At 35.2% G+C, this 25,983-nt stretch overlaps 3 protein-coding genes across 7 annotated transcripts in view; 1 reads left to right on the top strand and 2 right to left on the bottom strand.

Moving 5' to 3' along the window:
- LOC115987108 (DNA-directed RNA polymerase I subunit 2) overlaps window positions 1–2,995 on the bottom strand; it is a 31,382-nt gene extending 28,387 nt beyond the window's left edge. Inside the window, exon 1 of the mRNA XM_031110574.1 lies at window positions 2,348–2,995. Coding sequence (XP_030966434.1) covers window positions 2,348–2,824 — 477 coding nt within the window. The 5' untranslated portion in view covers window positions 2,825–2,995. The remainder of the gene's footprint in view (window positions 1–2,347) is intronic.
- Window positions 2,996–7,312: 4,317 nt separating this feature from the next.
- On the top strand, window positions 7,313–12,693 carry LOC115986998 (ERI1 exoribonuclease 2-like). The gene is made up of 5 exons (XM_031110435.1): window positions 7,313–7,400; window positions 7,571–7,654; window positions 9,829–10,421; window positions 11,538–11,713; window positions 11,810–12,693. Exons 2-5 carry the CDS (start codon window positions 7,633–7,635, stop codon window positions 12,261–12,263), a joined length of 1,245 nt encoding a protein of 414 aa, XP_030966295.1. The 5' UTR covers window positions 7,313–7,400; window positions 7,571–7,632; the 3' UTR covers window positions 12,264–12,693.
- Window positions 12,694–14,333: 1,640 nt separating this feature from the next.
- On the bottom strand, window positions 14,334–23,031 carry LOC115986789 (retinoblastoma-related protein-like). 5 transcript variants are annotated; one of them, XM_031110100.1, is made up of 19 exons: window positions 22,772–23,024; window positions 22,256–22,398; window positions 21,825–21,929; window positions 21,601–21,728; window positions 21,420–21,516; window positions 21,265–21,311; window positions 20,339–20,537; window positions 19,915–19,981; window positions 19,585–19,764; window positions 19,312–19,505; window positions 18,322–19,213; window positions 17,850–18,027; window positions 17,656–17,728; window positions 16,835–17,011; window positions 16,628–16,747; window positions 16,401–16,545; window positions 16,179–16,291; window positions 14,866–14,981; window positions 14,334–14,765 (listed from the first exon to the last, which is right to left on the bottom strand). In XM_031110100.1, exons 2-19 carry the CDS (start codon window positions 22,385–22,387, stop codon window positions 14,615–14,617), a joined length of 3,114 nt encoding a protein of 1,037 aa, XP_030965960.1. In that variant the 5' UTR covers window positions 22,388–22,398; window positions 22,772–23,024; the 3' UTR covers window positions 14,334–14,614. The 5 variants fall into 5 exon arrangements, with proteins under 5 accessions (XP_030965960.1, XP_030965961.1, XP_030965959.1 ...); XM_031110101.1 differs by having other exon boundaries at window positions 17,850–18,012; window positions 22,772–23,023; XM_031110099.1 differs by having other exon boundaries at window positions 17,850–18,012; window positions 21,420–21,728; window positions 22,256–22,408; window positions 22,772–23,031.
- Window positions 23,032–25,983: the final 2,952 nt, after the last annotated feature.

Raw genomic sequence — 25,983 nt, forward strand, 5'->3', positions numbered from 1 at the left:
ATATATATATATATATTCACTCATGAGTTCTTTGAATCACAAACTTAGTTCTAATTCTCCAAATATTACTTCAACTCAACCCATACCCCTTCCCCACCAGAAATAGGTACCCATCTGATGGGCCAACCTAAAGTTGCTCAACAGCCACTAACATATAGACAAAAGTGCACTAGCAAACCCACAATGAAAGAGCACCAAAGCCTATGGCACACTTGTTATGTGCAAGCATTACTTTTATTTATTAGTTAGTTTAAATTTGTAGAAACGTTAGTGCACTTGTTTTGGTTGTTTGTTCCACCATTTGCTGCTACTTCTTAGGACTTGATTGTTGTAGTGTTATAGACTAGTGGTACCCAATTTCTAGCCTTGAATCAATAAAGTTATATGCACTTTAATTATGTGAAAACACTTGTGTCCATTTTATCAAATTTGAAGGCATTGGTTCCCTTGAAGCTAGTTTTTGTAACTTTCCATTATATTTAACTATAATCACTACGTAAATTCATGCAATATATCACATTTTGTGATAAATGAGCATAGACATATAGTTCTTAACTAAACCAGAATAAACAAACAAGCACTCAAAGTTAACTAATCAAAACAAAACCACAAATTGTGATGAATTCTATAAAACCAGAACGAAACACAAAGCACAAACCTTAAGCAGGTATAATAGGCAAGTACTGATCAAAACATGTCCGATATGAAGCTGGTCAGGGGAATTGGGTTCAGTTTTGGCATGGCTGCTGGTGTAGCGACCATCCTCTTAGAATCTTTTCCAATCTTGTATGAGAATGCTACTGATCGGGAGGCTTCTGTTGAGTCTTTATTGATGAGGCAGCAGAAGGGGGGGGGGGGAGGAGTTGGGATGTGCAGTTCCATTGTGACTTTAATAATGGGAAGATGGACTCGGTGGCAGCTTTCATCCATCTTTAGGAGTCTCACATCCCTCCTACTGATGGTGGGGATTGAATGAGGCGGAAGTTGAGGAAGAGTGGGGACTTTTGAGATTCATTCTTTTATGGTGTGTTGAAGGGGTCTTCCTCTGCCTCTAGGTACTTGGGGGGTCAAGACCTCTCAAAGAGTTTCCTTTTTTGATTTGAAAGTGGCACAAGGAAAGATGCTCATTTCATACAATTTAAGGAGAAGAGGTTTTTCTATAGTAGATTGGTGTTGTATGTGCCCGTGTAATGGGGGAATCAATGAACTATCGTTTGAATCTTTGATCCATTGTGGGAGGGCCCACCAGTCGTGGAGCTTTGCTTTAAGATCATTTCGAGTTGCATGGGTGATGCCTAAGAGAGTTATTGATCATTGATCTTTTGATAGAATGGAGAAACTGACTGGAGAAACATCAGTCCACTATGTGGAACTTGACACCTTTATGTTTTACGTGGTGTATATGGAGGGAGAGGAACAGGCGTACATTTGGGGATGTGGAGAGCTCAGGAGGACAGCTCCTTGCTTCATTCATAGGAACTTTATTTGATAGGTATCAGGCTTGGGGACTCACATCCATGGTCATTGCTTCATGGTCTTTTTGCATAAAGTAGCCAAACAAAAAAATAAAAAAATAAAAAAAAGGAACACATGTATTGCAGCGATTCAAACTCTCTCAAACTAGTCCATTTTATCAAATTTGGAGTCTTTGGTGATAAATAAGCATAGGCACATAGTTTTTAACTAATCCATAAAATAAATAAATAAAAACAAACAAACAAAAGCATATGAACAAATCAAATTTAGAGTCTTTTGTGATAAATAAACATACACATATATTGTTCATAGCTAATCCATATATAAAAAATAAAAAAAAGCCAAACAAGCAACAAAACTTATGTCATGAATTTTACAAAACCCGAAACAAAATGAAACAAATCTATGTTCCGCTGCTTCATGGAACTGGTTGGGAAAACATTTTTCCACTATATGGAACTTGACACCTTTATGTTCAATGTGATGTATACAGAGGGAGTGGAACACGCGTACCAAACTTTATTTGATCGGTATCAGGCTTGGAGACTCAAATCTAAGGTCCGCTGCTTCATGGTCTTTTTTTGCATGAAGTAGTCTTTTTTTCAATCAATTTTTTTCTAATCTATCCAAAAAAAAAAACTTGGGTATTGTGGCTATCCAAACTCTCTCAAACTAGTCCAAAATGTAGAGTCTTTTGTGATCAACAAGCATATAGACACATAGTTCTTTAACTAATCCATAAAAATACAAACAAAAGCACTCAGAGCATGAACCTAGTAATGATGAACATACATACACACACATAGCAACAAAATTCATGTCATGAATTTTACAAAACCCGAAACGAAACGAAACGAAGCAGAGCACGAACCTTGAGCATGATTGGAAACTGTCCGAAATTGAACCGCTCTCTAATGACAGGTCCGTCGTCGTACTGAAAGCAAACCTCCGCCATCAACGCCCCGGTATACGAGCTCTTGAACTGCCTGCATTCGTAAGGGTACAGGAACTCGCGAAACGTGGACTTGGAAGAGGACAGAGCCGAGGACGAGGACGACCGGTCCTTCATTGGAGGGAACAGCTTGGGGTTCTCGAAGGAGATCTTGAGGTTGCGGTTGGAGAAGGAGTCGTGAATCTGGACGGGCTTGATGCTGTCGAAGAGGATCGAGAGACCCGCGTCCGCCATGTAATCGAACGACTCGATTTGGTGGCGGAACAGCTCCCGTAGCGGCTCGAGGTCCTCCGGAGCCGGCATCGGCCTCGGCTTCACGTTCCGTTTCGGCTGCTGTGTTCCGAAATACTGGGGAACAAAGGGCGGCTCCTTGTCTTCTTGCTTTTGTTGTGACATCTTTGCTTTTGCTTTTTGCTTTTTGCTTTTTGCGCTCTCTGTCTGTATTGAATGAAAACGCAGGTGTGGTCTGAATGTGATGGTTTTGGAGTGAGAGGAGAAGGAGAAGGAGGAGGAGGGAGCTGTTCGTTGGGGTTTTGAAGAGGTTTTTGAGTGACAAAACGAGAAAGAAAAGGGTTTTAAGAGAGAGAGGGGGGTTTTAGGGTTCGGGTTTGGTTTGGGCTTTTTATGTGACTTGGGCTTTTTATGTCATGGTATCCACCCACCTGATCCAAACTGTTTATATATATATATATACAAATTTACCTTCTTCTTTTTCTACGTTCAATTAGCAACTTTAAAATTTTCTCAACAAAAAAAAAAAAAAAAAATTAGATACTTTAAAATGAGATAGAACCACTACGCACCTTTGGCATAATAATCACTCTATAAGTTTAAGTATTTGTGGAGTGTAAATGATAAGAATTAGGGTTCAAGTTTTTAAGAGGAAGTTTCACACACATATACATTTCAATTAGGTTATAGTAGAATTTCTATCTTGTATAAAAAAATAAAAAATAAATAAAAAGAGATAGAGTTATAAAATGAGACTTTTTTATTTTTATTTTAGGTTTAGTGTCATAATGTTTAAAAGTGAAATAGAAATAGTATCTTAATTTTTATGATCGTTTAAAAGTTAGAAATATTGAATTTAAAATGAAAAGTTATAATTTAGATTGAAGAAGAGAAAGGAAATAGTTTAAAATTTATTAGCTTTTTTAAAAATAATAAATTACTCTTTTAACTAATTTGTGTTTTAAATTTAAAATTATTTAACTAAAATATAGGAGTATTTTAGAGAATTTAAAATTTTGTGTGAATATATTTTAATACACAAAATGATGAAACCCAAATAGAGGATCCTGTTATTAATAGTATGGAAAAAAAAAATTGATTGTTTCAATGGAAAACATTATGTGAAAAAAATAAAAATTTAGCTACAAAACTAGTTACAGCCTAAGGCTAAAACATTACTCAATAAAATAAACATTACTGCATATTTTGAAAATTCGATCGTTGAATTACATGTTCTTTACGCTCTTAATACACATTGATGATTCCTTGGAAATCAGTAGGTTGAAAGTCTTGGGCGTTGATGATCTTAGGGCTTGAGCCTGAAAATACAAATACTAAGTCAGAGGAGATCGGCCAAAAGTCCTCCGATGATAAAGTCAGTGGATTTGTGATTCCAAGTAAAAATGAAGTATTCTCTGAAAAGTGTCCAAATGAATGCCTTTCTGTAGAAGAACCCTTATATAGTGTTTATCAGAGGCAGTTATCTCTCCAATCGTTGTAGAGTTCGGAGAATCCGCAGGTAACTTCCATAACTACCTTTCATAACTACCAAGGAAGTTATATCTTTTGGGGTTCATCTTCTAAAACCGTTAATTGAGGGAGGGATTTGTAGTCTTGGTAGGGAAACAAAAATAGTTCCAAGTATGTTTAAGACACAGTAAGCTTGTCCGACCAACTTTATGGACGGACAAGCTTACCTTTGGACGAGTAAGCCGTACGCCATCTATCACTTCCTTAGGACGAGCTATATGGACGAGTATTGGAGTTGGAGCATTTTTATAACACCATCACACATATCAAATTTTGTGTCAATCGGATATTATTTACTATATGATCTATTAGCTTATATATTATGCATAATTTTAAACTACAAATTTTTTTTAACTTTGATGACATAGCTATTAATTTTTAATTTTCTATAAATTTTGCAAGTATGGAGAATATAAGAAAAAGATATAATCCAATAGTAGATTTATCAAAATGCACCTCAAATAAAAAGACATTGAGTAAGGTTGTAACCTTAGGCTATAACCAATTTTATAGTTAAACTTTGTCAATGTGAAAATAGCTTTTTTGTATTTTTCTGTATTTTGTAATATATAAAAAATTTTCTAAGTAAAATTATTCCTTAACTTTCCAAATTTAACTTGGCATGAGATATAGTTGTTTTCACCAACATTTTTTTGGAAAATAACTCTATCCACACGAAGCTATCTAATGCAAAGTTAAATAAGGAAAATCAAGAGATAATTTTTCAAATCATTTTAAGGTTCCTACCAAACATAAGAAAATAAGACATTTTTCTATAAAAATGGTTTGTAGAAAATGGTTTTTAAAAAATGATCATCTCTAAAAAATCAAAGCGTTTGTAGAAAACAACTTTGTGTCTCTGTCCCAAGTCAAGCTAAATAAGGAACGTTGTAAGATAGTTTTCTTTTAATTTTTTTTATACTACCAAATACAAGATAACGAAAAAGATTATATTCACACAAGATTTACGATCGAAAAAAATGAAGCATTATAATTCAATTCATTATAATAACTTTACTTTCATTTGATTCATTTTTCTAATTTCAATTCAAATCTTGGGGTTATTAAGGGCACAATTCTAATGAAGAATAAATGAAATTTCAAAAGCTTACGTAACAACAGTAAATAAGCAAAGAAAAATCCAAAGACATTCATTTTATATTTGTTACAATTCTCCAAGATTTGCAATATACAAGAAATGATAATAAAAAAATTATAAGTGATATCTGTTTAATTGAAAGGCCAAATTTTAGATCAAATAAATTCCTAGTGTATTATAATTTGTTTAGAAAAAATATCAAACCTAATTTAATGAATTTGTGTAGTGTTTTAATGCTTTATAGAAAAGAAGGTGAGGTTTTCTTAATTTTAATTTAATTTTTGTGGAAGATGTTTGATTAATTTATATTAACATATTCTAAAATTATAAGTAATACTAAAAAGAAAATTAAAAAATATATACAATTATAACGATGATTTGGACAAATGTGAGATTTCAAAATTTATGCCACAACATTAAAAGAAGTCAACAATGTCAAAAAAAAAATTTATTTATATATATATGTGTGTGTATGTATGTATGTATCTATATATTGGTATGAAATTTTCAAATGGTTCTATTAAAAAAAAAAAAATTGTTTTGTTTATGTCACTTTGATATATTTCAAGTGAATTCAACCTTATACCTCTTTGTTAGAAACACTAGGAGGTCTAAAATTTATAAAATTTAAAAATCTTTATTGGATTTGAAATTTCTCAATTCTAAATTTATAAATTTATTATCTGGATGTGTTTCACACCTATGACTATTTTAAATTATAAAATTTGAAATCTATTGAGGTATGGCTAAAAATATCTAAACTATGAAGTTAGACGTTATTTTATATCAAAATACTTCAAAGTTTAAGATCTTTGGTGGATTTGGCTAAATCCAAATCTTTGATTTTTTTTAAAAACTACCCAAAAAAAGGTATCTGAATTTTAATCATCCTAATTCAAATTCACTTGCCAAAATCTTGCTACCTGAACACACCATCATTGGAAGGTTTTTTTTTTTGACAACCCTATCCAAATCAATTAATCTATTTTAAGTTACATCCACCATATTATTCATCATTTTTCTGGGTATCTCATAGGCAATGAACGAAAGTTAGTAAAAAATTTGGGACACCACTCCTTTATATATAAGATAACAAAACTACTAATACTTCATGAGAGGAAAAAGAAGACTCATACATACACTACACACACAAAATAAAACACTCATAGACATATTCATTTACTTTTTTTTTCCTTGGTAAATTGAAATGCATTGTGATATCAACTCTATAATAACTACTCGTATTTAGCTTATTACACTAATTAATTTTTTATTTTTTAAAGAATCCATTAATTTTTTATATAAACTGAGTACAAACCTCAGATCTCATGTTTGTCAAAAATAAACTTTACGGGTTAAACTATTTCAAACTCACCTCTTATTTTACCAAAATTTAAATAAACTAGTCGTAATGAATAATTACTTTAATTAAATTCTTAGTAAATGGAATCTAGTAGTATTTTTTTTCACAAACTCTATTGTTTAAATTTTTTTATTTCATAATGATGTATATCAACCGTAGACATGATAAATATTAACATTAACATTCACACACACGGAAAATTATTTTTTATTTATTTATTTTTAAAATCACCTAAGTCCGACCATATACCAACAACACTTGTAGACCCCACAGATACAACAACACAATCGTACGGTCAAAAACTAACTGACACACTTCCACCGCCACACCCAAAAAAAAAACCCAAGAACCAAACACAGAAACCAACGGCCAAGATCCCATCAAACCTCGTATCTTTTATAAAATATCTTAAAGCCCGCGCCAGCGTAACCACCCACTGAATGCGCAACACGTGTCCTCTCTTCCCACAAAAACCAGTTACAACAACAAAAGAGAGAGAGAGAGAGATAGAGAGTAGTTTTATAGTTTAAAGTACTACGTTTCTTACTGACGTTGCGTGGGCCCCAATCTATTCACCAATACACACTTTCCTTATATAACTAATTCCACTACCTATTATATAAAAAAACACTACCAAAAAAAAAACTTATTAAAAAATTAAAAAAAAAAAAAAAAAAAACTTCTTATTAGCTCAACTTACTCTCTTCTCTTCTCGCTCTCATTCTCTCTCTCTTCCTCAAAGAGAACAGGTTTTCTTTCTCTCTCTCTCTCTCAAAATTTTTTTTTTTGATTCTTTGTGTGTATATTTATATATATGTATATATTGTGTATATATACGTGTGTATGTGTGTATATGTGTGTGTGTGTGTGAGATTAATAAAGTTTTAATTTTTGTGAAAAATTATGGTGGTGTGTGAAGGTGGGAATTTGTAGAGAAAGATCTGATGTACTTGCCGGGGGATCTCAACTATACACAAGATCATGATGGCCCTTGAAACCAAAGGTACCAAATTTTTTGTTTGTTGAATTCATTTTTGTTTTTTGATCTGACGGTTACTGCTCTGAATTCTCCTTGTGTCAGTGTAATTCTGACTCTTTGATTGGTTTGATTATGTTATTGTATGGTGGTGTGTAGAATGAAACTTTTAAGGAATGAAAGATGAAATTTTTATTTTGAGAATTAGTGTTTGTTCGAGGAAAAGGAGGAATTGGTGTCAGTGGCAGTGTTGGGATAATGATAATTGGTAGTAGTGAGTGATTGGTGGGGATGTGAGAAATAATTGTGATCTGGGTTTTGAATTTCGAGGTGTTTTGAGTAAATTCGAGTCGTTTTCGGGTTTGAATTTGCAACTTACAAGGTAGTGGTTGAGTGTGTGAATTTACACGTGGGAGCTATTTGATAGAAAGTTTCATTCTTGGTTATCTTTTTGTTTCTAGAATGTGAAATTAGAGTGAGAATCAAACCCAATTGACCAGTTGAGCCGGGGTGTATGCCATGGCTGGGGAAATTCTGAAGCCGAGCATTCTATCAAACAGTTTGGTTTTGTGAAACCTATCAACAACTTTTAGCTTAGATGTTCTTAAGAAGCCTTTTGTTTCATGTTTTCCCCTTGGCATTTGTATGATGGATATTTGTAATTGTAGTGGAGTGATGGTGTCTTAAAATCGAAGTGTGATTGAATAAATTTAGTTGAACAATGAACTTGAAGTGTAAATGAATTAAGGTGTTAATGAAGTTTTCTGTATTTGTCCTAGACTTGCTTCAATGAAGTTCTTAGTAGATCCTAACCCAAGTTAGAATTTCCTTGGGCAGTCTGAATGTTTGCTTGAGTCAAAAACATAGTTTTGTAGTGCAATTTATATCTACATATACAGCCATGATAGCTACTCTACTGCATGTGGTAGCAGATGATATAAGTTTGATTTTGAAGATGTTAACTTAGTATGTTAATTTCCTACAATTACTCATATTGGCCTGCTTTGAGTTCTCAAGCAAACAAAAGGGTCTCTTTAGGTGGTCTTGGAACTCTACCAATTTCGGTTGAGGTTCCTCTTAGCGTATGGTCCGATGGTGCCTTGTTTCTTCTGTTTGTGCGCTTCTTAACCTAATGTCTTGAGGGTCTTTATTTCTCTTTTTCTCTGTGTATAAGGTTGAGCATGACTTTTCATTCTAATCCTTCCCATATATATACTCTTCATTAGTTGATTGGAAGCACATATTTAGCAAAAAATAAAATTAAAAATAGCAAGAGAAAAAAGTGGACCCTGCTCTGTCATTTTTGTCCTTAGCAATCCAGCCAGATGATTTTGCTTTGATGAGTTTAAGTTATAAAAAATAAAATAAAATATAAATATAAACAAAGGAAGAAGAAGAAGATGACAGTGATCTGTTGAGTTTAATTTAGTTGATTGACCAATCCAGTCTGTGTCAAATTTTGAGCAAGAAATTCCTTTTGGAGCTTTCTTGAGAATTTCCATTAAAAGCATTTGCTTTATAGATTACTTTTTCTTTTTCTTTTTTTTTCAAAAAAAAAAAAAAAATGTTTTCTTGCATGTTTTTTCTTTTGTTTGATTATAAATTTATTGATGAAGATGGGGGTGGGGTTGTATATCTGTGGTTTACTCTCCAGAGTGGGTCCAAAAGGCCCTACCTTGGTGAGGTTCCATGTCATAAAAAAGAAAACAGTGATGGAGATGAGGATGTGGAACTCAAGTATTCCATTGAGCTCATGGATTCATAATCCACTAGGTACTTGTGTAAATTTCCAATAAAAAAGAGTGGACAAGAAGAACATGAGAGAAAAAAATCAACTAAAGAGAATGTTAAAAATGCAAATAATCAATAAAATCTGGCAAAAATGGAAAAAATAAATGTCCATTGATTGCATGGAAAGTTCTGTTTTTTGTCTTGTAATTTATAACCAAAAGCCTCCTTTTTAACTTATTTATCACTTTCCAAAAACTACATCCTTTTAAAGCATTATTAATGAGACGTTGACATCTAATAAATCCATGAATTTCTCTTTTGTGCTTTGTCCAATTCTTCTTATAGGAAAAACTTGAGTTGGTATTTTTTATTTAATTAGCTGTAAAATAAAAGGGGGCTTATTTATGGTTGATGCTAATGATATTCTATATCCTAATAAATTGTTTTCTGCTTCTTCATTCTTACCACAGAAACTATGCAAAGGAACTCTGAGGCATCCGTAAAATGCCTCCAGAGCCAGGGAATTCCTTACAACCCGCGTTGTAATGGGAATTCTATAGACAGCTTTACACAGCTTAAAAATGAAATAAGTACTCACCAAGGTGTGGATGTTGATCCAGACCGCCCATTGGGTGGTGGGTTTCTTGAGCCACCTAATGATTATTACAGCAAACCTACCTATCAACATGATTTTGGTACCTGGTCGACCTTCCAATTTGACTCTCACAAGGTGCCACAATGCCAAATCAATGCATTTGAGAGCCAGTTTTACCCATTTACTGTGGAGAATCAGTTCCCATATGTTCCAATTAATATGATTGCTCAAGGTCACCCCTATGATTTCCAATTTCAAGATTTTCAGTATTTTGTGGTCATAGACTTTGAGGCTACTTGTGACAAGGATAGAAATCCCCATCCACAAGAGATAATAGAGTTTCCGTCTGTCATTGTGAGCAGTGTGACTGGCCAGCTGGAATCAAATTTTCAGACATATGTGCGGCCAACTTGCAATCAGCACCTGAGTGATTTTTGCAAGGATCTTACTGGTATTCAGCAATTTCAGGTTTGTTCTGAACTCGCTCAAGAAGTGAACTCCAACTTCTTTTCTTAGACTTGTGATGAATTAACTGAATAGACAAGCATATGCTTATCTTTGGAGAACCTTTTTTTATTATAGTTTAGTGTCTCATAAAATTTCTAGTTTCTAATTAGGGCATTGAGAAATATTTTGTGACATTAGCAATAATTGATATTGTCAATGGTAGTTTGGTTCTTACTTTATGTAGAAAGTTTAACTTCAGACTGGTGTAGCTATGTGTTTGTCTTTGATTTGTGGATTTTAGTATCTGGAGATTTGACAGATGGTTAAACATTGCTAAGAGTTCTGAGGAAAATATTTCCTCGATGAAGTGCTAATTTATGTTTTAGATCCCCATCCACCATCACACCAGCCTATTTACTGTCTTTGGAACTTTGGGGGAAATGTCAGTAGGACTGTATGCAGCCTATATTGGTAACAGCATTAGGTTTTGGTCTTTTTTCCAATCATAATCTAGGTCATTATATTTTTTTTTTTATATATATATTAAAATCTATATATATATATATATATATTTTTTTTTTTTCCCTAAAAGAGAGAAGAATTTTTATGCATGGATTCTGAAGTTGACCATGCTGATATGTGCTTTGTTGGATCATGGTCTTAGATTTGTGTGCAACTTTACATTGATATAAGTGGAATATCAGCTGTTCATCGTGAAAAATATTCTCCAACTTTAATGTATGTTGATGTTGGGTGTCACTGTACATGGTAATTGCTATCATGGATTTTTTCTATTACTACTCCTTCCATCTCAAAAAAGATGATGTGATTTTAGATGACTTGATGATTAATAGGTAAAAGTATCTGGATGCTGCTGCCTGAAACTGATGGAATATGTGATTAAATGATAGAAGAAATAGAAACTTGTACAAGAAAAATACTGGATTTCTATAGCTTATCAAAAAAAAAAAAAAAAAAAATTCTGTATTTCTATAATATATTTACTAAACTGTGCCATGACCAGACTTCTCATATTTTCTGTCTTCTAAATCTTTTTCTTTCTTTGAATATTCTGTCATCTTACCTGTTTGCCTTTTTAAATTTTAACGTTGTTCTTACTTTATTGTCTGGTGCCAGGTGGACAGAGGTGTTACTCTGAGTGAGGCTCTCCTTAGGCATGATAAATGGCTTGAGGAGAAGGGGATAAAGAACACCAATTTTGCTGTGGTGACATGGTCGAATTGGGATTGTCGGGTGATGCTGGAATCTGAGTGTCGATTCAAGAAGATTAGGAAGCCTCCTTATTTTAACCGGTAAATATTTATGCAGATAAGTAAATATCATTAATTTGAACTCTTGGCATGTGGATATCTTGTGATTCAGTTTCTCTGTTGGTGTTGTTTTCGTAGATGGATCAACTTGAAGGTTCCTTTCCATGAGGTTTTTGGTGGTGTGAGGTGCAATCTTAAGGAGGCAGTTGAGATGGCAGGATTGGTATGGCAGGGCCGTGCTCACTGTGGCCTGGATGATGCCAGAAACACTGCTCGCCTACTTGTGCTTCTAATGCGCAAGGGATTCAAATTCTCCATTACAAACTCTCTAATGTGGCAGACAACTGATCATTCATTGATGTGGAAGCAGTCCCCAGACCAAGTGTCCTTTTCCCCTAATCAACCCCAAAAACCGAAAGACATGCAGATTCCTATTTTCCAGCATCACCCTTATTGTTACTGTGGGGTGAAGAGCAGCAGAGCGACAATCAAGAAGCCAGGGCCAAAGCAAGGGTGCATTTTCTTTGGATGCGGGAACTGGACTGTCACTAGAGGAGCCCTCTGCCATTACTTCGAATGGGTTTCTCCCTGACCAGGAGTACGAGAAGATATCTCTCTCAATCTCTCATGGTCGTATCCTAAGTTTTCTAAACGTAAAAAAATGAAAAAAAAGAAGGGACAAGGTAGTGGGTTGTCTCCTAGTAGAAGCTTATGCCTTGCTGCTTGGTGAGGTTTTTTGCTTCATACAGAATACCATATAAATAGTTGGCTCATCTGCTTAATAGTGTGTCTCTGCTAAACACCAAAGTAGTCCTTTAAGAAATGGGAGCTCCAACCTGTAAAGCTGACTTATCGTTGACTGGACAACAATTGGGAATGGTGAGAAATGGGTAGTTAGGATGGTGCTTTTACATGCTCAGGCATGCTAAGTTATCTTAAATAATTTGAGAGGTAGGGACACTTATCTTAATGCATTTTCTAATGGGAATCAGTAGATCATCTGCTTGGCCTGGTTTGCTGCATGTCACTTGTTTGCTTTTAGATTCCTATTGCTGACTTGTCTTTGTTGTCCCATCTGTTCACTGTTCTAAATTGTTTGTTTCCCCTTTAGTGCTTTCTTTCAACAATGGTAACCTTTTGGATTTTACATGAAAGTTAACGTAGTGCTGGTTCTGAATTATTGTTATGTTGGAAAAAAATAAAACAAGGAATTCGATTTTTATTGTTTAGCACACTACCAACTTAAAAGTTACAAATATAAATTATTTTAAAATTTTCGCTACTACAGTTTTCTTTCATATCTCTAGATAGTGAATAATAATACTCTCTAAGGACTCGATAAGTTAAAAATACCATTTTTAAAAAAAACTTGTAGAAGCCTTAAAAAAATAAGACGAAGAAATAGGTGATTCTATTTCAAGTTACATCTGCCCCAAACTTTTTGCTGGTTTTAGTATCTCGTTATAATCTATAAAGCGGTGTATCTTCATTAACTCAAACTTTTTGCTGGAAAAGGTTTCTCTCCAAAGCCCTTCAAACTCTTTCTATATCTCTTTTATTAAATGTAAAATTTGAAAATATAATCATTGTATTGCATATTTTTATGCTCTTTAAAACGTATGTTAAATTTCATTCAAATTGAATGTTAGTTATTATTCTATCAATAAACTTATCTTTTATATATAATTTTTTACCACACAAACTTGAACACTGAAATGTTCTGTAGATTAAACTTTGTGAGTAGTGGCAGCCTTAGAGAACTCATAGAAAGCCTGAAACAACCGCAATTTAAAGCAATTATTTTTTTTCTTATCACAAGATATTTGTTCTATCAATTTACATTGTGAATGTAAATTTTCCATCTTCTCACTCAGTAATTAGTTTATGCATGTTGAATTGGTATTCTCAACAAAGAACAAATGATCTGCTCTCGACTTAACTTTGTTGCCTGAGTAGTGCCTGTTATCTCTTTAACTATGGGTGGGTTCTTGCCTGGATTACTAGGTAACAAGCCCATGATTGAGGAAGCACTATCATTTCAATCTTTTACGACTTGTTTGGATCGAGGGAGAGAGAGAGGAAGAAAGGGAGTAGAGTAGAATTGATCAAAAATTAGTCTAATTTCCAACCAACTCTATTTTACTTGGATTCTAGAATTAGTGCCCTTCCATTCCCCTTTTTTTGTGTTATGAATGATTTGAAAAGAGAAACAATGGAGTTTTTCATGATGTTGAACACTACTTAATATCCTCTTGGTTTTCTTTTTTATATTTTGGACTTGGATGAATTTAAGATTGAAGGTCCCTAGGACTGGGAGTACTTGGATACGCACACCTTATAAGCTAGCTCATCATTTGAAAATTCAAACCTTCTTGTTTATAACCCTTTTTTCTTATGGGAAGGGGGGTGGTGGGAAGGGCATGAGAGCGGTGTTCCGTTCCACAAGATGCCTACAGGCCAAGGCAACTGTGCATATTAATGTGCCATTCGGCTTTTCTCTGAGAGTAAAGGGGCAGCAAAAATAATGTGAATAATGTGAAAGGTTTAGCTGCTGGTATGTGCATACATAGGTTATACCTCCAAGATAATCAGGGAAGAGAAGTAAGCCCAAACATGGTTTTAGGGTCTGGCTGTTTACAATGACTGGACAAATTATGTCACACCAAATCCCATATGGAATAGGCACTAACAGGAGAAAGATTAACAATATACTTACAACCACAATAAGCAGAAAACAAATTTTATTAAATTAGTCAATTAGAGCCACTACATTTTTCAAGCTCCATACCTAACTTACATAAGCACATGGGGGTGGTGGCAGCCATTCTACAATAACTCACTGCTCACACAACACCCCATCATAAGCTAAACAAGTATAGATTAAATAAGTGAAGAAATGAGAGAAGAACAAGAATTTACAAAAAAGGACAGTAGCCCATTGAATCAGGAGTCAGGTTGCTCAGATTTCAGTGGTGCACCTGATGAGGATGCACAACTCCCATTTTGAAGGTAGAGGCTGTTGGCAACCATAGAATCACTAACCAAGCCAACGTCAACATCGTCAAAGTTTAGGGTGCCTCTAAGCTTCCGGGTACTAAAGAAAGAAGTAATTCAGATGAGGATATGGTCAATATAGTACAATAACGGGGAAACAGCCTCAAACCTTAGAAGTTGAAGCATATAGAAAAGCATACCCATTCAAGCGGTTATTGATGGCAGTCAGGTCTTTTGAAGGGCTCTGATATGCATGAGTACTTTCTCCAACGCAAGCATAATAGCTTTTCGAGCTATGTGATATCAGAGCATCCATCTGCAGACATAATTCAATTTTTATTAATTTTTTTTTTCAGCATAAGGAATCAATAACTAGTCCAAGGATGCTTAGCTCCTAATTTAAGAACAGGGTATTTGCTGATTCAAGTTCTTTTGATTCAAGTCTGCTTTGAGATCACAGTCACTGCATTATTATCACCAACATTTTATATTTTATATTTTTGGGTTTGGTCAAAGTATCAGCATCACAATCAACAGAGGAAGCTAAAAAATAATATTGATCCAAAGGAAATAAGTTATCACTGTTAGCATTCAATGTTGAATGAGAACAAGAAATGCATCACAGCATTTAGGTGGTCAAATATGTCATCAAGCACCCATAACAATTCCTTATTATGGATGCTTCATCATCAACATAACCTTTCTTTTTTATTTTAATAAATACATTTTTTTTGGAAGAAGAAAATATAGGTGAAGGTCAAATGCTACACTAAAAAATAAAAAAAGACATGAAAATCATCATCTCAGATTGTAGAGAGAGAGAGAGAGAGAGAGAGAGAGAGAGGACATTGATCAAATTCTATTAAAAGGACCCTCAACATCCACTGGAAACTCTGGTTTGAAGATCTCAAAAACACCAACTTTAGTCCAAGAAGTGGAATCTCAACACCCTCCACAAAAATACCATTTTGAACATACTCCTTCCTATAAAGAATTCATTGTGTAGAGCTTAAAATTTTTGTTCCAAGGAAATTGTAAGAAACACAAGTTCTACAGACTTATTTCCATGCCTAGCCTACAAATTTATTTGCCCATCAATGAGATATTAAATTAAGGGAAATTTCTACATAAAAAAGCAGTTGATTTGCTTTCTAATCATACCACCGAATTCATACAAATCTACACACCCCCTTAACAGTTAACTATGAAATATATATATATATATATATATATTTCATGTCCATTCAATTGGTAATTCTCACACCAAAATTAAGTGAAACAAAATCATCTTTTTGGGAGGGGGGGGGGGGGGGGGTGTCAAGGTTCCAACAAACTGAAAATGTAACGGAATTGCATAGTCAACCCTCTGATGAAAGATGCACATGAACTCATCTCCAAATGCTTGTTGTCTTTTGCTAGAGGTGACTCATCAATATGTGAGGTCGACAAATTTGATCAAGAAGGAAAAGGAGCAAATATCCTACTAATAACACCTAAAGAAACATACAAGTACCTTGGATGATCGCAATGGAGAGACGTACACATTGTGTGTAGCTGATACTTTCTTCGGAGACATATCAGGGAGACTTGGAAAAGGAGATATTTTAGGCGATCCAGGACATTGAGCTAATCAGCCAAGAAAGACAAAAGAGGCATATCAGGCAATGACAAGCAGGATGGCATTTGCAATAAAATGAGCTTAACAATTACATATAAATTTGTAACAAAAGTATACCATCATTATTATTGTGGACTTCAGGAACTCGGTTAGTTTTTGTAGTTGCTCCAGCAGGGCCAAGCTCAACCAGCAGAGGCTTTACAGCGGGGATAAAAATTTCATTGTAGAATGTAATGATATCAACGTGACCTGGTCCTGTTTTCTGTTTCCAAACGGTTCAGGTGGTTAAACTTATCTATAAAACTGACAACTAAAGAGTAGAGATTAGAGATTAGACCACATACCCCATTGCGCCGTGCAGATGACCAATCAACAAAGACACTGCGAAAAACTTGAGGTTTACATTGCGGTTGCTTCCTATAGTTGTAAATAATTTCCCTAAAGGTCAGATTGAGTTGAGATATCTGCAGGCAAAAACAGGTCAAGGGTAAGATAAAAGGAGAATGATTGAACAGAAGTCCAAAAACTCTCATGAGTTCATCATAGCAAACCTTTGCAACTCCATAGAAACAACAAAGGATGATTTGGTCAATGTGATGGTTAAAAAATAGAGATGTCCGCTGACTTAGTATTTGTTGAAAAAGACAATACACATTCTCCCTAATCTGCTGAGACTGTTGTAGCCTTTCGACCATACCATTGATTCTGACAGCAGCCAACTTAGTAATCTAGAAGCACAAGTACACAACATTTAACTGTTAATGCATAACCAAAAAGAAAGTAAAGCAGCAGAGGAATTGATTGCTAACTAAGTCCAGAAAGTGAGGCCACGTAGCAAACTCACCACAAGTACAATTAATGACTGGAGCAGATGTTTACCATAATATTTCATTTGTAAATTTATAAAAATAGTGCAAAATTAAATGCAGACACAGAGAAATTAGCATAGGGACAAAAGTATTACAGAACACATTCACTTTTAGATTGTCTCCAAAATCCTCCACCACAGACCAGACAGATGGCTCACAGTTTGATCTACATGTCATCTACAGGAAGACTTCTGATCTTTCCACAGAAAAGCTTCAAATGGGATGGCTAAAAAAATTATTGGCCAGATAAAATATGCCACCAAATGGATAGCTAACCTCATAAGGTCTAATAAATATCATTTGTAAAATCCCCTCTCCACACCCCCCCCCCCCCCCCCAACACACACACACACAGAGTCCCCAACACAACATGGAGGAAAGGCGGAGAGACAAATTATCTCCAAAACCTTAGCCATATTCATGATACATCCATCTGGCAAGTTCTCTTAGACTCTTGAGTTAGTGTACAAAGCAATAATTTTCATCAGAATTGTGCTTAATACCTTGCTAAAGAATATATTGATTTCAGTTTCTGCACATGTCTCCCCTCCACCACTTGGATTTGGCCGTGTTGGACTGCACACATAAATATCCAAATGTAGAACCCTAGTTAGAGAATAGCCACAAATAAAATCATGCAAATAAATTAGAGTCACCACTTCCTGCCTCCTGAGAATACATCTCTCTTAATTAGTACCTAGCAAACGCAGACTGCAAAGGAGGTGGTGGTGGCTTTGATTTAAGGTTACTGAAGGCCAGGAGGCGTTCCTTGACTGGTGATGTAAAGGAATTCCGCTCCACTAATACACTTCGATAGTCCGGGCATGATCTCTTTGGGGATCTGATATCCCCATTCTGACCTGAATAATAATTAGCTAATAGAGTAAGACGTTAATAAAATTGATATCACAATTTATTTCAACAAAATAAAGCTATTCCAACTACTTCTGCACATCCCCATGTGTCTCAGCTTGATAGTAAGGCATAACCATTGTGGTAGATGCCATGAGTTTAACTCTTACATTTGCAACAACTACTTTTCATACACCACGATGAGTTATCATCCCTTCACAGTACAAGTTTTCTGATGTTAAGAACTTGTGCATTGCATATTATGTTACTTTGAGAAAAATATTGCAAAACTTAAAAAGGAGTAAAGAAACCATTACCTGATGAAGTCTCATGCTTCTGCAAAGAAGGGAAGGGAGGAACCCCTCCAGAAATAAATTTAGAATTCATGTTAATGTGCATGCAAATTGCATCCAAAGGTGGCATTGGTTCTGACAATAGTCCAAGACGGTTTATTTCTGCGGAGAGGTTAGGCCTTGCAACTGTCAAAGAATTATACATGGAGGACCCCTTTTCCCATACCATACTCTCCAAAAGTCGTTCTTCTAATGAATTCAGATGCCGCCTCAATTCTCTCGGGAGGGATTCCTCATGTCTAATGAAACTTTCGATAACCTTGCTAAGATCAAAAGCTGTAATGCCAGTCCTCTCCAACACCGCAGGAAACAACATTGTAACAGTCTTATGGGTTGCCAGAACTAGTTCAGCAGAACAGGCGAGCATACATCTATGGAACCTCTCGTTAGTCAATAGAGCTGTCAAATTACTTGCATGCAATATTTGGGCCTCTGCTCTACAAATTGCTTCCAATACCCTATAATATAACTTGAGTGCTTCAAATTTCCGTTGTTCTGCCCAGATGCTGTCCATGAGATTTGCAGATTGCAGGTTTGTAGACATACAATGTTCTCCCTGAGCAGTACTTGGAAATGTAGCAAACAATATTATTTTTGCCCTTGTATCTACTTCCTCAGTTAAATCCCTATCACAAGATGCCAGGAAACGCTTCAGCTCTGCTGAGGGCTTTGGTGGAAGTGGTGAAATGACAGTACGAAGCCACTTTGCAGTTGTCATTGCTGTGCTTACAGGCGTAGCTACCATCTTTGAATTAGAAACCCCCATATTTCCATTTGCATGAGATGCAGGAGAGCGCTGAGGAGAGAGTGGACTTGTAATTGTCTTAGCAGGTGAGGCTATCGAATCAAATTTCCTCTGAACAAAATAATAAACATCAATATTGAACATATTTTCTTCCACACAAATACTCAAATTGACATCATTTGCACACGCATTCTTCATTGAAAACATACCTTCACACCACTTATATTCACAGAACCTCCTGACAAGCTCCCTGAACCAAGTAAGCTGTCCTCATCATTAATGAAAACCCTCTCATCCAGTTCGGCCTTACTGCGAATTGCACCATCATAATCCTTTTCTAAAATACCTAAACTGGATGACAAAGATGAGTCCTCCAGTAGATCTTCAAAATATGTCAAACCATCTGCATGGGTATCAAAATTTCAGATGCGTCTCCTAAATTATAAAATCAATAGTTATAATATATATGTGTGTGTGTGTACCTGTGTCGATATTCTCCAAGTTTCCAATTCTACACTCAGATGCTGGTTGAGGCTTTTTACTCAAGATATCTGCTATTAAATTATTGGCCTTTTCCATTATTTTCCTCAACTCATCTTCTGATGTTTGATATTTGTTGCAAAGTGATGCGAGGATGTCTACACCTTTGCCGTCTTTCTTAACTGAACCACACATTAACACAATCAGCACAGATGAAGAATGAAAATAAGGGATCAGATAGCCACGAATCATGTAAAAAATAGACATCTCTTCTGAAAAAGAAGAAGAAATCATCTAACAAAATCTGCTAAAAGGGATAAATGAGGAATTACCAAATAGTTGAGAATCATCAAATTTGAAATTTCTGAAGCGAACAGGAACATGAATAATTAAGATAGCCTGTTACAGATTTCAATAAGCAATAAGAAAACACTCTTATTGGAAATGCTGTTTCTACATTACCACACAATCTTCTAAAAAGGTAAAAAGTATAGCCAAAAATTATTATCAACACAGTCAAATTGTCAACCATAATGTACAATATACAAAATCTTTAGCTTTAATTGTTTTCTAATCCTCCATCTATGACGTTGGCTCATGTTGCCACACAATCTAACGACAGTGAGACTGTCCTCTCCTAAGCTTCAGAATAGCAACATTTAAAATAAGACACATAACATTTCATGCCCCTAACCAGAACAACATCCCAAAACTTTACTAAGCAATGGAATTGAGTAAAGCAGAAAAATGACTTACCAATATGGAAACCAAACCATTCATGCAAGTCACCAAGTCCTTAAAACGGCTGAACGCATGTACACGGAGTGCCAGAAAAAGCAACCATCCAAAACGGTGGTAGTCTGAGACATAGCCAGATGCACTAGCAACAGCAGACTGCTTATCAACATTTGCTTCAGTTGTCAAGAAAAATTCCCGGATTGCACGTTTGTAGGACCTTGAATTATTAATGTGAAGATAATTATGCCACTTGCACAAACTCAAAAAATTATTAAGAGAGAAAGTACTGAAAAACACAGTTGTGTATTGCAATATAAGAAAGTTTCATCATATGCACAGTGAAATTCAGATACAGAAATAGAATAATACTTTTAACATATAAGAATAAAAAAATATCACTAGAGCTGTTGAGTTCCTCCAAAGTAATTAGTGGAGCTCAAAGAAAAGTCAAAAGCTTTACAAAATCCAATCTTTGACACAAAATTGTCTCCATATACCAAGCAAGTACCACCATGTGGCCACCACTGCCCTACACAACCTATTGCCACCTTAACACAGTTTGCCAACCCAATCTACCATGGCAAACAATGGAGATCATCAATGCGCACTACAACCAAAAGCATTAATTTCAATATGGACACTCAATACTTCAGCACACACATCATGACTACTAAAATACACAAATAAAACTAAAGAGATTTGCATGATCTCCACTAACAAAAGAGCTTCTGGAAGTAGCTGTATTAAATTGCATCCTGGTCTCATCCTTCTTGCATACAGTATAAAACAGTAAAACCAACTCAAGCAAAAAGAAAGGGATTAAAACAGAAACATGTGGTGTACTCAATGGAGAAGGCAAAATCTTAAACAAAAAGTCAATTGATGATGCAGCAGATACTAAAGTCATTACTTAAAATAAAAGATGCAAAAGAAAAGATACGCACTGGCTTAGTAGACTCAAGTGCACAAAATTGGCCTGCATCTCTTTTGCCTGATCGGATAAAAATGAAAACAAAACCATGAATAGAAGCCCAAATAAACAGACACATATTTACACTATTTTTTTAATTATAGGCATAAATTACTGTCACACCAATACCTCTAGTCTGTTCTCCCAATCTGCACCATATATATTACTCAAAGTTGGACCAGCCTTAACAACAAACTGAGGAAGCTCCTTGAAGAAGTCCACAATGCTATGAAAAACAAAAATATGAGGATGACCCCGAAACACAAAAAAGCAATCGATCACAAAATAAAGGAAATTTGAATAAACATACTTCAGCTTCGCAGCTCTCAATATCTGGCATAACGTATATCCATTATCATCAGACCCTTGCTTCTTCTCACTTAGCCTTTTAATAGAAAACAGAATAAAAGCAAACCAAAACCTTTCTGCTTCATCAACCTGGTACAGACAAAACACAATTCTGTTAGTTCACATAAAGACCTTTCCTCACCTTATCTTCACATTTATGGGACAATACAAACCAATAACACATACCGTTCCGTTGCCAAAAGCTGAAACATTAGTCTGTAAAAGGTGTTTGGTTTCTTTCAACAGCTTCATAGCTTGTGTGCAAGTGTTCTCATCCAACGACATTCCATTCTGTCATCAAAACCCATATTAAATTCACAGAAAGCCCACATTTTTTTTAATAACATAAAAATATAGAACCAACCCGCCAAACCCAAATTTAAATATAACATTACTAACAAGGAATGAAGAGAAAAATAAACCTTGCAAGCCTAAATTCACAGAAAACTCACTTTTCGCTTATAAAAACTGAGTAATGCCAGGGAAAGCAAGCAGTAAAAACTAAAAACAAATAAAGAATTGAACCGCGCAAACCTCAATTTAAACGCATACAATGAAATATAACATTGATAACAATGAACAAGAGAATAAATAAATTAAAAAAAAAAAAAAAAAACCTTGCAGTAGTCGGAGAATCGAGCTTCAGATGGGTCGACAGTAGCCGCCGCGCTATCTGTTTGTGAATTGTTGGCCGATGCTGCTTCCGAAGGCTTAGCATCTTCCATCTTCTCCAATGCAGCTGGACTCATCCAAACCCTAGCTGATTCAATCCATCACAATAACGCACCAATTTCAAATCTTTCACAAATAATTATAAAAAAAGAAAAAGAAAAAAGAAAAAGAAAAAGCTAATATCACTTAAAAACTTAAATTTCCAAAGTCAATATTCTGAGTCCACAAAACCCTTAAAAACCAAACCTCATCATCCAAATTCAAAAAAAAAAAAAAAAAAAATTTACGGAATTTCTAAAATTAAAAGTTAAAGTATGTAAAAAAAAAAAAATAAAGCAAATTTTAAAAAACAAAGAAAATACTTTCTAATTATTAAAAAAAAAATCACATTGAAGAAAAATAGTATTAACAAGACTGAGATTTTAACGAACAAAAAATTGAAAAAAAAAAAAAAAACTTACGAATTTGGTATAGATCTGGTGGATCTCTCTGACCTAAACTGTAGGTATGAAGAATGAAGATACGAAGGCGTTTTTGTTCAGATCGAAACCAGAAATAGGGATTTTTGGGTTTCTGTTTCTCTCTCGCACACACTCTCTTTCTTCAGTTCTCTCTGAACCCTATCTATCTTTTTTATTTTTATTTTTTTTCCCTCTAAATTTTCTCTCTCTTCGTTTCTTTCTCTCTCATCTATTTTAGGGGTTTTTTTTATTGGGGAAACCCTCTCGTGTGGGTTGGTCTCGCGCGGGAAAAAATCCACACATGGATGATGCTTATCAGTTATCATCATCATCATCATGGCCGACATTCATACATGCATGAGTTGCCCAATGGGGTTCTGACACGTCATGGTGGTTTGAAGGTTTGGTTTTTTTTTTTCCTTTTGTTTTGGTTTCTTTGTCTCTCTTATTTACCGCCAAAATTTTCTCCGTTATGGAGAGGGAGAGTGTGCTACTGAAGTCTATCGTTACGGCGAGGATGACGGTGACTAACGGAAGTGTTTTTTGGGCTTGAAGTTGGAAAAAACCCTTTGGTTTTGAACTTAGTCTGGGTATGTGAAAAAGGGGGCCCAGCCCAAACTTGTGTGAGCAATGGGCCCAATGGGGTCGGTGCCCTTTTTTTTTTTTTTTTAGAGAATCTCTAAATTCCCCTTGAGTTTCTTATTTGTAGCTAGTCAAGCTCAGAATTCCAAATGTATTATGAATAAAGGCTAAGAGTGATTTAACAAGAAATAAATCGAAACTACAATAATAAAGATGCTAAAATACACTTAGAACTTTAGGCCTAAAACTTTGACCCATAAACAACTAGAAGAGGCAATTGAGTGAGTTCGTGAGAGGGAAAGGGAAAGTTCCTCTATAATAGTATTTCCACCCCCCCAACCCCCCCCAAGCTTTAGAATAGTGAGAATCTTTGTTGGTTGAATGAGCTTTTTACTCTAAAGTTTCAACTCTAAAGATAAAATGTAGCTAATTCATTTTGAACTGATGAAGGGGGGTTTATAGTAAGTACTGGGTGTGTTTAATGACTGGTTTTTAGCTAATGGCTGAGACTTTAGACCTTCAAGATGTTGAATAAGGGTAATGTTTTAGTTAGCCTTTGCTTGAGTAAAGCCATAACATGCTTTAATCACAATTAGGGAAATGTTTTGACCAATTTTGATTGGGTGTTCTTCCCCAACCATTTCAATTCATTGGGAAGATGTTCTTAGTGGTGTCCAACAGCCAAGTTCAGCCAAGGGTGCCAGCCAAGCTTTAGGGGCTACAATAGGTTGGTCAGAATGTTCAGCCACACGTAGCAAGAGCTAGAAACCTCTAATTGGGTGAAAATTTCGGGTATTAGACCCTTTCCATGAGCCTTAGGTGATGCAAATGTCCCTAGCCCACTTTACAACACACATGACTTGGGCTCATGCAAAAGACACAAAGAAAAGTTAACTCATGCCCTCCAGACCACACTCTCTCAACTTCTCCTTATATCATATGGATCTAGGACATGCTTAAAAGAACGAAATAAATTATAATACATGAATTAAGCCCAAAATAAATTAAACTCGGCCAAATTGGACTCGTAGAAAATGTGTCGCGAAAACGACCATCAACAATTATTAATTATAAAATCAAAAATTCTATAGCATTGGATCTATCATGTTATATACGTATTTAAGCATTACAATTATGTAGTATGAAGCTTTAGAAATAAGAGATGAATTAAAGCAACAAGAGTCTCATGGCTCAATGAGATAGCATGTCTTAAAGATATGGTAAAGCTCATGCCCACACAATTTACTTTCTCAGAGCTGCTAGGAGCATAGAATGGATTATGCAGTGATTGCACAAAAGTAGTCCTCAATAGGAAAAGCTTTTTTATTTTTTTTGCTAAGTCAACTTGAAAGGCATCAATAGCAAAGCTACTATTTGATAATCAATGCATGTTATTTCATCAGAATAACCAGCCATTGTTCATTAATTGGATAATTGGGGCAACATATCCTTGGCTGAATATGTTATCAAGAACTACAATAAAACCTATGATGATCTATGTGCAATTGAAGTTAACCTCATTCAAAAATATTAGAATATGATCGTCTATAATGGTGTTGGCACCAACGTGCATTACGATTGGTATTTTCGAAACCTTTACAAAGATTGATTGTACAGTGAACACGAACACCACCCCAAGATTCACTGTTTGCCTTTTTTTTGATACCAGATAAACATTAGATAAAAAAAAAAAAAAAAAAAGAGATAGTACAAAAGAGGGCCACCTGACTTATACATGGTCCGGATTGAGTCTACAGTGGCTAACAGAGAAGCAAGTAGTTATAGCAGCTAAGTCTATTATATGTGAGATAATATCTTTGGGTACAAACAAGTAATGAGTGGTCAAACCCTGTTATTGGAGCTGATTCATGTCTGCAACAAAATTCTGCTCTGTCCAAGTTGGATCCTTTCCTTGGTTGCACAGCTGCACAAGCCTGGTGTTGTTGCTTAGAACCAAAATCTTGTTGTATCCCGTCTGCATAGCCTTCAAAATCGCTTCTCCCACTGCATCTTGGATTGCAAGCTGTTGAGTCTTTCGTCCACAGCTAGCTCCACCAGAGAAAAGCTCATTCCCTTCCAAAGTCTTCGCTTCATAAGCATATCCACTTCTCTTTGACCTCCTATTTTTGTGAGCTGCTACCTTCAAAATAATCTCCCACTGTTTGCCTTTAACAGTCCTTCCAATAGTTAATTTGAAGTGACGAATGGACTAGGGGATTCTCTCTCACTATACTTGTTAATAACTTAATTGAGGTCATAGCAACCGCTAATTCTTTCCATGTTTGTAAAGGATGTTTTGGATTGATTTCACTTTCCGTCCAGGCTCCAATTTTTTCCATCTTAGAGTGAAATTTACTACATGAAGAAGCAGTATGGTAGCATTTTGTGATATAAGCAATGCTATGCTCCCATTAGAAATTCAGGAGTGTCTACTATCATTGAAAGATGCCTTGTAGCATGCAAACCTCTGGTTGAGAAATATACTTTATTGAACTGTCTTGAATATCAGTATCTTTTGACTGTCCATATTGTATTGTGGCACAAAAAAAGGGGCTAATGATGGAGTGAGATATCTCAAGACAAAAAAGTTGATCAAACCAAATTGAAAATTGGAATTTTGAACTTCTTTA

This window comes from Quercus lobata, chromosome 4, assembly GCF_001633185.2.
Source record: "Quercus lobata isolate SW786 chromosome 4, ValleyOak3.0 Primary Assembly, whole genome shotgun sequence".
NCBI classification, from domain to species: domain Eukaryota; kingdom Viridiplantae; phylum Streptophyta; class Magnoliopsida; order Fagales; family Fagaceae; genus Quercus; species Quercus lobata.